The following is a 12,985-nucleotide window of genomic DNA, read 5'->3' on the forward strand; positions in this document are numbered from 1 at the left end:
ATGATGTATGTGGTCGAATGCGGACACCATCCATAGGGAGGCATCTTTATTTCGTCACATTCATTGATGACTACTCCAAGTTTGCTTGGATTTACCCCTTGAAAGCGAAAGCAGAGGTGTTTACATGCTTTCAACACTTTGTAGCAATGGCTGAAAATATGTGTGGATGTAAAGTCCAAACACTCCGCTGAGATAGAGGTGGAGAATACATGTCAGATGCATTCAAGGATTATATGCTTCAAAAGGACATCAAACACCAATGTACTGTCACCTGTGCCTTATACACCACAGCAGAATGGTGTAGCTGAGAGGAAAAACAGATCTCTCATGGACATGGCAAGATGCATGGTGAAAGCACAAAAGTTGCCTCACAATTTTTGGATGCAAGCTATAATGTGTGCAACTCACGTGTTGAACAGATGTCCAACAAAAGCTTTGAAAACCATAACACCATTTGAGGCTTGGTATAGCCGAAAGCCAGAAGTGGATTATATGCGTACATTTGGGTGTTTGGCATATGCACATGTGCCAGAACAACTCCGAACAAAGCTAGATGATAAAGCAATGAAATGCATTTTTGTGGGCTACAGCAATGAGAGCAAAGGATACCATATTTATATCCAACAACACGCAGGATTTTTGTCAGTAGAGATGTGGTATTTGCTGAAAATTCAGTACAGCCCATGTACAGCTTGTATAAAACTCATGATACAGGCATATAGGACATGTTTGATGGGCGATTACCCATTGCAATTAGGGGGGATTCAGATCAGCTAGCCCCTACTACACAAGAAAATCCGCATGTAGAACATGTGGAACAGCCAGCCATTCAGCCCCCTTCTATGGAAGAAGTAGAAGATCTTGTCAAGGAAGAGCAAACAGCCATAGACACAGCCAAGTCGGTGCCAAGATGGTTGCTGAAAGCTTTGCAAGAAAGCAAACTTGCAGCTCCACTCACAGGTTGAACAAGGGCTAGTTCCAACCATGCATTGAATATGCATCATGGGGAGTCTGCATTAGCCATGAGTTGCCCCAGTAAACTTCTCAATGGACATGTTGCTCTTGTGTGTCTCCATGCTGTAGGAAGCTATCAAGTGGTGATATGGCCTGATTTAGAAAGAAACACACATGGTGGTTGGCTGCTTTTTTGTTGGTGTGGACTCACACACACACACACACACACAGTCGTGCAGATTAGGGTTAGGTACATGAAGAAGAAGCTCACACAAAAATGAGAGAGAGAGAGAGAGAGAGAGAGCCAAAACACAAAATGTGTGGTAGCCACAAAATGCAAGTCAACCCTTGCATGTGTGTCACATCCATATAATATAGAAGTACAAAAGTTATATGGATAGAGTGTCCTTTCACACTTGGTAACCAAGGGGAAAAACCACATGGGAAAAAGTGCCCTCGGTTAAGCCCTGTTCACACATAGCAGAAGAGATTTCATATTGCATGGCTTGCACCCAACGCTCATTCTCATGTGCTTCTTCATAAGAAGAAGGCTCTTCTGAATCAATTCTCTTAACGAGGAAGATTATGATTGGGATTCCTAGTGCTATTGGTATGAGTCAAAGATTCTCTTCCCGAAAAGCCCCCCAAAATCTGAATGAAATATTTTGGATATTTTTTGTAAAGCCTTGTGTCTATAAAAGGCTCAACTCTATTTTTCATTTATCCCTACTTAGAGCCAGGGGGTTTGTTTATGGATAGACTAATGTAGGTCTACTTAGGTATACTGTACGATCAAGCTCTTGTATCGGGCCAAACATGAGAGTTCCAAGTGTTGGCATCATTGTGTTCTTTTGTATCACATGATTGCAATCTAAGAGCCCAAATCATCTACTTAGAGCCAGGGGGATGACTATGGATAGACTGATGTAGGTATTTTCTATGGTCAAGCTCTTTTATCGGGCCTGACATGAGAGTTTGGGGTGTTGGCATCATTGTGTTCTTTTGTATCACATTAATATAGTCTAAGAGCCCAAATCATCATTATGAAGATCTCTCTCTTAGATGAGACGACCTCCACTCCAAAGGCGGGTTTGTTGGATATTTCAAAGTCTAGTAAGTGTCAAGTGGTGTGTGAAGACCCTTTTATTAAGAGAACGTAAGATAGAGCCTTGGTGCCTATATAAAGCATTGTACATGGTGGAAGTATAATCATAATACAATCATTGTTGTGATGTGTAACTCTCTCCCTCTCTTGTGTGTGTTATCACATCTCTCTGTCTCTTCCAACCATCCATGTCTATACACTGGCAGAGTAGAGGATGGGCTCCTACTCATGGATCCCCTGGCACCTATGGATACCATTACAACCTAGCTGGCATCACTCCTACACACGGCTGCATTACAAAGCTTCCCACATCGTGTCCACTCAGGAGAGCCTGCGAGATCTAGGACTATGCCCCAGAACAGATGGTATGATGACGAGTGCAGAGCCCTATACTCACGGCTCCGCATACAGAGAGCCTTGGGAGCCATCACAGAGCAGGAGTCGAGGAGAGAGATGAGGAGACTTACTTGCCGCAAAAGGCGGGCCTCCGCAGAGATACAGGAGCTAGAGATCTTTCATTTCTTCATGAGTAGAGATAGCCCTGTCTCATGGCGGCACTTCAAAGAGCCCCGGACACCGACACCTATTGCAGACCCACAGACATGGCACACATGCAGAGGGCCTATACCACGCCCCACATCAGCCACCTATACCTCAGCCACAGGAGAGGAGCTCGACCTACCACAGCTAGCTTCTTTACCCACTTGATGGTACAGGAAGCTATCCGCCGCCTGCAGCATGGACGGGCCGCCGACCATATGGGCCTGCAGGGTGAGCATTTCATATATGCAGTAGATTCTTTGGCTCCTTTTCTTGCACACCTGTTTAACAGGGCACTAGCAGAGGGTTTGCCTGCGGAGTGGACGATGCACACCATTGTGCCGATTCACAAAACAGGGGATATGCTCGATCCGAGCAACTACAGGACGGTTATGGTTGGCCACGTGCTGGCCAAACTCTATGGTGCAATGTTGGAGCAAGAGCTTAGCTTATATGCTGAGCGAGCAGGTTTACGCTCATCAGGGCAGGCAGGCTTCAGGAGAGCTTTCTCTACCACTGACCATGTATTCACTTTGAGATGTATGATTGATCAGGCCAGAGTGAGGAAGAGAAAGCTCTATTGCTGCTTTGGGCAGGTTTTTGGGCGAGTCACATGTCCAGGAGGTATGTCCGAGACTATTGCTAGCACCATTGGTGTGAAGCAAGGATGCCCACTTTCCCCCACACTATTTGGGTTATACATTGATGAGGTGGCTGACTTCATTACACGGGGAGGCGGAGATGGAGTTGATTTAGCAGGTACCTCAGTACATATTATGCTTTATGCTGATGATATTGTATTAGTGTCTGAGTCTCCAGGTGGTCTACAGCAGCATCTACATGCACTCGATGATTTCTGCACACAGAGGGGTCTTACTGTGAACCTTGGGAAAACCAAGGTTATGGTCTTTCATACATCAAGACAGGGCAGGAGTCAGCTGACATTCACTCTCGCAGGACGCCAGGTGGAGGTGGTGACATCATACGTGTACCTAGGGGTTACCTTCTCTGCAGCAGCCACACGCTTCACCATGGGTTCAACAGCCAGAGCTAGATTGACACGGGGATATGCAGCATTGGCTATGCTAGAGAGACAGTGCCACCAGGCGCATTTTCAGGAGCCCCGGGACGAAGGGGTGGCTATTTGACACATTAGTCACACCGGCATCGATGTATGAAGCAGCGGTATGGACGCCAGGCCTTGCTACCCACTGGTGGACACAGATAGAGAGACCACAGGCCCTCATGATGGCACGCATGATACGCAACAAACCGTCAGTACCTCATGACATTATCCGAGCAGAGTTTGTTGCGCCTCCTATGATTGTAGAGGCCATATTTCAGACTATATGCCTGGTAGACACATTCAGAGAGATGCCACAGGACAGATTGTCATACAGAGCTTTTGAGGCATCGAGACAGCTGGCTGAGGCAGGAGACAGAGGATCATGGTATGCACAGGTCACACATTGGTTCTCACAGCATGGCCTAGACATGGATCATCTACCACCATTCCAGTATGACAGGAATGCACCACATATCCGTCTCTCTCATAGTGAGAGGAACAGAGTATTGAGACAGGACCTATGGCAGCTCTATACACGAGAGACATGGATATCGCCTACACAGCCTCTTCCACCGAAGATGCTATACTACAGAGATCACTTCATGAGTATCACTGATGATGGATTTATAGAGAGGCCTAGATACATGGAGGGCTTTTTACCACACGGCTCCCGAGTGGCTATTGGTCAGCTTAGAGTTTCATCACACTGATTGGAGATTGAGACTGGCAGAGCAGCACGGGTCCCCCGGAGGAGAGGGTATGCAGATTGTGCAGAGGTGGAGAGTGAGGAGCATTATGTATGCAGATGCAGAGCATATACAGCCATCAGAGAGAGATATCCCATTTTATTCAGAGAGCCACATTCCCTACGCCAGATCTTTGAGGCAGCAGACCAGCGCATACTGGGGAGATTTTTTCTAGACATACAGCGCCACAGAGAGACATCATTACAGGCTCAGACAGCACCAGAGGGGGGACAACAGACAGATTACTACATTTTTTCAGAGATCCATCCCACTCCCAGCCCCTACACGGCAGGGAATTACTCTCCAGAGAGCAGAGACACTCAGAGCCCGCAGGAGATAGAGGACACCTGGCTTTCGGACACCACGCCTATACCAGAGAGAGATGACAGAGATCAGAGCTCAGTTTCACAGGGAGGGTGCGGAGCGACTGGCTCGCTTCAGAGCACACCAAAGTACCCGCGACCTTGACTAAAGTGCTCACACATACATCTACCACGTGGCCTACATCATCGGTGGCTCAGAGGTGGTTTTACTTTGTTGGGGCAGGTTACATTGGGTTGTGGGGTCTCTCTCTCTCTCTCTCTCAGAAAAGATGATCCGACTCCACTTCCTTTGGAGCCTCCATGAAGTCTGCCGATGTCGTTCCTTCTCCACTGGGTTTGCTGTAGCAATCTCTCGCCATGTGTCCTGGCTTTCCACATTTGTGACAAGTGAAGGTCCTTCCTCCTTCTCTGCCTCTTCCTCGTCCTCGTCCTCGAGAGAATCCTCCTCGAGTGAAGAATGCTTTTTTCTCTCCTGCTGTTGAGTCGAGCCCTTTCTTCTCTTTGCATCTGCTCTCTTGCTCTAGTAGAGCTGCTTCTATCTCGTGTAGCTTCAATTCAGGTACATTCTTTAGTGTTGCTACAATGTTTTCATAATCACCTTTGTCCACACTCTTCAGAAGCACTGCTAGTGCCTCATCATCTTCTACCTTTTTGCCAATAGCTGCTAGCTGTTGCTTAATGCTTTTATTTTTGTTCAAGTGTGTGATTAAAGGTTCACTTTCCTTCATGTCTGTGTACCAAATAATTTATTGAGTTCATCCCATGCATCTTTTGCCCATTGTATCCCTGTGATGTGATGAATGATTTCATCATTTAAACTGAGTGCAATAAGTCCCAATGCTTTTTCATTCCTACTCTTCCACTCATTTTCCCCTCTCTGGGCATTCATCTCTCCCTTCAACTAATCCCCACAGATTTTTCCTCATGAGCAAATACATGGTTTTTGTCTGCCATGTATAAAACTGCTCCCCATTAAATTTGGCTATTTCTTGTGCTGAACTCATGGTGATGTGAAGGAGGATCTTGCCTCTTGATCCAATTTCAAGATTCAAGGACAGTGTCTACCCTTTTACAACTCAATCTGGTGTTTAATAGATGATTACAACAAATTTATCAGCATAAAATCACCAGAAATTACACTAAATCAAGGGTAACCAATTTGTACGGAATGGTTGGAGTATCAAACCAACTCCGAATTGCAATCTGAAGTTATAGGGATCTGTATCAGATACCTAATGGTTAACTTAAACCCTCAATTGCACCAAAATACAATGATTAGCACTGATTAATCACTGATTAGCAAATTAATGCTCTGTTTTGTGTGCAAAAAACAGAGTATGCAGGGAGTCTAGATCTGGTGCCTTAGACTTCAAATGAGCTCAAATGCTTTCAAAGGCATCAATAGCAATGAGTCTAGTAGAGGATTAAGCCAAGAAACACAAGATTTGACCAAATATTGAAAGCTTAATCTCTGTTTTACCAAAGTCACCTGCAGATTTGATGAAGAGCTTGGATCTCACGGTAGACTTCATGAAACTGAATTCTGTCTTCACCAGCTTGTAGAGCATGCTTGAAAACACCTTGGGCTAAGAGGAATTAGAGACCTTTGATCTGTGCAAGCTACAATGTCAATTTCACTCAGAAAAAAAAGGCGCCGACGAATTTCGCGATTTCTCCTAAACGCCTTGGCGGTTTGCTGCGCCGTTTTGATGGGCTTGAAGCCAAGTGAGTTGGCTACCATATGCTAGAAGGGTTTGCCCTAATTCTATGTGTGCAAGGTGAATGAGATCCTCCACTGGCTGGGGGTGAAGGAGTGAAGTGAAAAATAACTAAAATTTAGATTATTTCCTAATTATCTACTAATCTTGATTAATTAAATAATGGACTCATAAACCTGATGGATTCTAGGCATGGCTCTGATACCATGTTGAAATTAGGACATTGTGATGAGCTATGGTGGATCAAACACTAGAATCAACATCATTAACAAAGTGATTAGCAAATAATTAGACGTAATTAGTGAGTAATTAACAAATAGATTAATGTAAGCATGGATACTCAAAAACCAGCAAATTCTCATTAGGGCTATGCCTCAATTTATAGATTTTACATCAAGCATCAAATCCCATTGATTTCTCCAAGATTCACTCCACCTCTTTTCCCTGATTCTCTCCACCTCTTCACTTTTCCCAGAATATCTCCCTGAATAACTCCACACTTTCCAGAATATCTCCACACTTCCTAAATCTTCTCATGCTACCCTTTATTCTCTCCCAGTAGATTCTTCTCACCATTTCACAGGTTCTTTCACATTTACTCAATCTCTTTTACAGTCTCTAACCAAGGGCTTGTTCCCGCACACACCCTATTCACTTGTATTTTCAACAAGTATGGTACAGGATGGAGCTAGCTAGGTTGCATATCATGATTGTATACTCCATGCATATAGCTTTGCATTCTCCTAGTAGTAGAGCTCCATCCCCTCCCCCACTCATTGTACTTATTGCACACCCAGATTCAGCTTTTTAGTTCAGTACTTTTTCATTTTGTTGGGATGAAAGAGGATACCCCATACAGGTACACCGATTTGTCTCATAGACCGAGTTCGGTCTTTTGGAAGACGTTAATAAAATCTTTCTTTCTTTCTTTCTTTCTTTCTTTCTCTCTCTCTCTCTCTCTCTCTTGGCCATGTTCTCCTACAATATCATCTTTTACATAAAGACTCACCAAAGTCTTGAGAAAGGGCTAACCGAGGTGTCTAGATATGATTTGGCGTCAGCATTTGAAGGGAAAACATGCCCCAGAGAGGGTGTTACGACCTGACCAGCCTAGGGTTAGGGTAACCCGAGATTAGGAGAATGTAGGGTTAAGGCGTAGCAAGGTATGGGGACATGGAGGATTGTAACATGCGGAAGCTTACAGATGAGGATTATACTTTGATAAACAACTTTCACCCCTTTTGTTCTTGGCGATGTATAGCACGGTATATTGAGAATAAGAGTGCAAAGAGAGAAGAGAGACAATACACACTATTGGGTCCCAAATATCGTCTGAAGGGCCCCCACCACGTATGATGTATTTGCTTTATTGAATGAGTAGAACGACTGACTGCTGGCTGTAAATAACCAGGACTGAACTGACCTTGGAGACCTTCTCTTGGCTAAGGCGACTCTCAGCCCAAAGATGACCCTTGATCTTCACTTTCCTGTATTGACAAGATTCCCTAGGGGCAAGTGCGTGATTGGGAATCTGGAGGGCTTGCCAATGTTTGGGGTAGCCAATGTTAAGTAGAAATGCCTAAGGGAACACCTAGAAGCATTGAAGGATTACGGTAAAAGCCCCAAAGGGGTTTGTCCCTTAGAGAAGTAATCAGGCACATGGCAAGCATTGGGCAAGGAAAGTGACGTGCATGAGAGTTAGGCCATACTATAACTGGGAGGTGAAGAAGGAATCTATCCCTCTGATGTAACTAGGGTTTTCTCGCCTTTTATGTTTAATCATATGATTATCTGCTAATTGTTGAAATTAGGGTTTAGCAGCTGTATACCTGCTATGGAAGATAGTTATTGTATCACCTAATGTGCAGAAACTATCTAAGGGTGCTTGGTGGAAACAGTTCCTCTGAAACCAATTTTGCATTGAGAACCCAGCAGGCTTGCTTCCTACTCAAACCTCCATAAGGAGCAAAAGTTTACACTTAAACAGACCTTGTACATCAAACTTCCCAGATTTGATTCACACTTGCCACTTCTCTATAGAAAACCATGTGTCATCAACTAGATCATATACCTGTACCGATGGAAGTAGGTGGGTAAGGGCCTTTATCGTTGCACGTCTGACCTCTAATGGTGCATCTGGCTGGAAAAAACGAATAAGGGCCGGAAGCAATAGATTCATGTGTTCATCCAGATTACCTGCCATAAGGACACCGCTAAACTCAAACCGAAACTTTTGAGCTACCTTGATGCTTGTATCACATATAGACTTGGACTTGCCAAAAAGCTCACCACCAAAAACCTCTAAAGTGTGCAGTATGGGAGGCACAAAAGTGTAGTCAGAGTTCCGTTCTGCATCATTCAACGCCTGTATGAATCGAGGGAGAATCTCTGGCAAATACGTCCGAAACTCATCATTCAGAGCTTTACAAAGCTGTTCCAGCAGATTTAATATCTGCAGAATCCATTAAACTGATGAGATTTTTTCCCCTGTGATGGACATTAGCATCGAAACCAGTCTATTTATGACCTGCAACAACTTCAGAGATAAGAGCTTCCTACTGAAGCAAACCACAGTTAATGGGCTTACAGGGGATCCACTGTTAGGGCGGCTTGTTGTAGGGAGAAGCAGGGTGGACCAAAAGTCTGAGATAAGTAAAAGCATTTCAGGTAGATACTTTCGAATATGCTGTACAATGACACCAGAACATGAGTAAATAAACCTTATTTCGAGTATCATTCACCTATATGGTGAACAAAACACCTGGCATGAGCAAGCACATAAACAGAAGATTGTTTTGAGAGTCCGAAACTATTACAGGGATCTAACATCACACCTGCTTCACAATGGAAACCAGCACTGCAAATTGAAAAAATATGAATTCCCTCAAGCTCTCTTCACATGTTCGAACCGTGACAAAAAGATCCGGCATGACCTGAATAACAGCAGGTTAAACATAAGAAGAGCAAGAAAATCTTGATGGTACAGCTGCTTTATTCCCTAAGACCTCATATTATTCTTTTCCTTATGCCCATCATCTTTTGCAGCTGTTAATTTGATTTAGGGGAGTGATCCTAGAGGGGAAAGAGAAAGAAGAACGATTGTATTAATGTCCATGAAAGAGCCAAAGGGTTGAGACCAAACAGAAATACAAGTATTTCACGAATAGACTAAAAGTCAGAACATGGAAAGAAAAAAAAACAGAGTAAAAGGTCTGTACAGCGCATAGCACAACGACAAATGACTTTTTTTTTAATCTACCATAAGATGAAGTCATGTATCGTCTGCATCATAGACATGGTACATAGCCTCAAAATCCACCCCTTGGGTAAATGCGTCTATGTGTCTTGGGAGTCTGTCCCTAATCCGAAGAGGGTCATAATTGAAATGGAAGGCATCTGGCCCTCTCGAAAGACTGTGCCCTCTAATTGGGACTCTCTGCATCCCCAGAATGGCAATACCACCATGCGAGAAGGCAGTGCCATGTCAAGATCCAATGCATCACCCTTAATTTATATAATCTCTCTAGCATCGCCACAGCTAAGTGTCAGTCTAGCTGTCCAATGTGAGCTGAAGAAATTTGTAATGCACGTCTGAGTAGTATCCTGTTGATCCAACCTATCTAAGTAGAGCCACATCAAGGTCTCAACGATGGTGCTATTCTATTGCATACATAACCAAGCATCTCTAATCTTTGTGATTCTTCACTCATAAAGGAAGGCGAATTCCCCTCTACAGAGGCAATGAAATCTCAAGTGTAGCTCATAATGGATTGGACATGTCAACAAGTAGTACTCCTATCTCTTTCCCTACATACTCGCTCTTCTCGTGTTATGCCCTCTGCTCTCCCTGCCTCAATCCGAAGCTGGGAAGATACTCTCATCTACCCATGGCAATCTAGACAAGTGTCTATAAAGATACTTGGGTTTCCCAATGAAAACGTCCTCTATCCCTCTTACAAGATGCTCTCTATAGATGTGAAGATTTATAGGCAGCTGTAGTAGGAGCACCTACGTTTGACTCATGTGAAGTTGGATCAAATTGAGATGGATGATGTGGTTGATCTCCTGCCGAGATAGTCTATGAGACCAAAAGTGTTACAATATATCCAGTAAGTGACTAAATCATGGAAAAACATAGAAAGCCAACTAGAACTAATACAATGATATAATGTGATCGTATCAATGTGGATCCTTAGCATCATGGCTGCAAAGAGACTCTCAATGTCCCCACTGCCTATAGAGGGGCACTCCTGAGTCTCCAGAGGCTCTCTCGGATCTGAAGCTGTCCAGTGGAGCATCTCCTCAGACCAGTGGGTCTTTCATGTCTAGCTCGCTACACACGGATCACTCTGTCTAAGGAGACACCTAGGAAACAAGGCGGCACATGGGCTGCTGAAGTGCGGTGCCTGATCAGTTAGTCGGTGGACAAACACAAAGCCAGACTTGTGGCTAAAGGTTATGCTCAGCGGCCAGGCATCGACTACGAGGATACCTTTGCACCGACAGCACGGATGTCCACGATTCGGACCGTTGTTCCCCTTGCTTCTTCTCAAAGGTGGCCCGTGTATCAAATGGATGTAAAATCTATGTTCCTTAATGATGACCTGCAGGAGGAGGTGTATGTTGAGCAGCCTCCAGGCTTTATTGTTCCAGGATCAGAAGGGATGGTTTACAGGTTACGTAAGGCCTTGTCTGGTCTTAAGCAGGCTCCCTGTTGACACTGCTCTCGTTGCTACCGCATGTAATGAAGAACATATTTCTCATGTTGATGCTTTGGAGGAGGGAGCCCTCCAAGCTGTAGTCAAAGGACGGGAACTGCTAAATCTCAAGACTACATGTGGTGAACCATCTAGTGATGCAAGGGCACCAGGATCTACTACGGCCTTTTTGTGCAAGCTGTCTAGAGGACTCAAGAGACAGCTTTTGTCTAGTGTATATAGATGGTATATATAAGTAACAACCTCAAAGAGAGCATCTAAGACCAAAGGAGCTGCTCCAAACTCAGCAAGTATGATCTCACCATCCCACCCACCCTTTCTTTCCCGCCCAACCTTCATCAGACTCTATTGTGGCATGGGTACCACCTTTTGCTTCTTGGCAACCTCAATCCACTTGGAGGTTACCTCAATGTCAATCCTCAGCCCTGGGTGTCTATGGCCATAGTGTGTTTATTCTCTGCCAGTGAAGTTTTTAGTTACTTCGCATCATGAGCTAGGGCTGCCTGCATGCATATTTTACCCTCTTCCAGCCCTTTCGTTATGAAGGCCTTCATGCCATCCAGCTCTTTGCGTAGTTCAACAGTCCATACATGTGTTTTCAGCCTTCCATGAGGCTTTAAGGCATCCATACATGTGTTTTCAGACTTCCAAGAGGCTTCAAGGCCATCTGATTCTGCCTTCACATGGTCTGCATTTCAGCCTTCCAGGGAGCTTTCAAGGCATGTAGCTCTGTCTTCATGTGAGCTTGCACTTCAACCTTTAATGTGGCTTACGAGGCATCTAGATCTTTCTGCATTTGGGCTCCCTCACTGCTGTTATCCCTGTGAAAAGATTTGGAGTGAGGGTTGGTACATTTGGCCTCTTCGATAAGTGTATCCATTTCTTGTAACACTATTTTCGGCGTGAAATTCCTAGTGTTAAGCAACAGACCCGCCGCCGGGGGGGGGGGGGGGGGGGGGGGGGGTGGGGGGGCATGAACCTACACCTGCAAGAAAGAAAGAAAGAAAGAAAGAAAGTTGTATTAACGTCTTCAAAAGGCCAAAATGACCTATGAGACCAAAAGGTTACATCATATCCATGAGGTACATAAACCTAGGTACCCATAATAAAGAAAGATAACAAAAATCTAGAACTTTAAAATCTGATCTAGGTACATGAGCAGAGAGCTCTCATATCACCCTCATACATCCCACATGGACCGCTGTGACATGGTGCTCAAGGTGGTAAAACAAAGCTGGCGCGAGAAGGTCCTGCGATGATGGGAGATGATGGCCCGGATCTTCCTGTGGTGGCATGGCCGTGGGCGAGGGCCATGGGGTCTAGGGCGTCAAGCTCTGCATAACTCTGGCTCTGTCAAGTGTCACACCTCTCGGACGAGCTCCTACACTAGCCTGTGGTCTAGGTATGATGGGTGGATTGGCCCTCGGAGTGCTCATATGGAAGAAGTCAATGAGAGCTCTCTCTGCTGGTCCTCGAGCAAGTACAACTGATCTGGATCTCACTAAGGACTCCCTGTGTCTACGGAGCTCTAGAAGAAAAAGTCCCAGGCATCTCTGATCCGAGAAGTCCATGATCCTGGAAAGTGGTCCGAACCCAACTCGGAAGAGGCAATGGAACCTCCCCCGAATCTCATAGTACCCGGGGCATCGAAATATGTAATGGTCCTCTGTCTCCGGCTCTGTGTGACAGAGCCGGCATATCATGTCCTCTGGTGCGGCCGCCCTAGGCCCATATCTAGCAGTCTCCACTCTCAGCTGGTGGGACGAGGTGCAGATCTGGCCGATCGCACATCTCACCCCAAATGATAGGTGTATG

The 12,985-nt window shown here is 45.0% G+C and overlaps 1 protein-coding gene across 4 annotated transcripts in view; it reads right to left on the minus strand.

Annotated features, from left to right (window-relative positions):
* Positions 1 to 12,985, minus strand: part of TOR (target of rapamycin) — a 167,707-nt gene that overhangs the window by 134,795 nt on the left and 19,927 nt on the right. For all 4 annotated transcript variants that reach the window (XM_086799123.1, XM_086799124.1, XM_086799122.1 and 1 more), the window contains exons 20-23: positions 9,287 to 9,385; positions 9,040 to 9,138; positions 8,742 to 8,904; positions 8,524 to 8,648 (exon numbers count right to left, since the gene is read on the minus strand). In XM_086799123.1, coding sequence (XP_086655249.1) covers positions 8,524 to 8,648; positions 8,742 to 8,904; positions 9,040 to 9,138; positions 9,287 to 9,385 — 486 coding nt within the window. The remainder of the gene's footprint in view (positions 1 to 8,523; positions 8,649 to 8,741; positions 8,905 to 9,039; positions 9,139 to 9,286; positions 9,386 to 12,985) is intronic.

The sequence above is a fragment of the Cibotium barometz genome, chromosome 6 (assembly GCF_041138505.1).
Source record: "Cibotium barometz isolate CiBa-2024 chromosome 6, ASM4113850v1, whole genome shotgun sequence".
NCBI classification, from domain to species: Eukaryota; Viridiplantae; Streptophyta; class Polypodiopsida; order Cyatheales; family Cibotiaceae; genus Cibotium; species Cibotium barometz.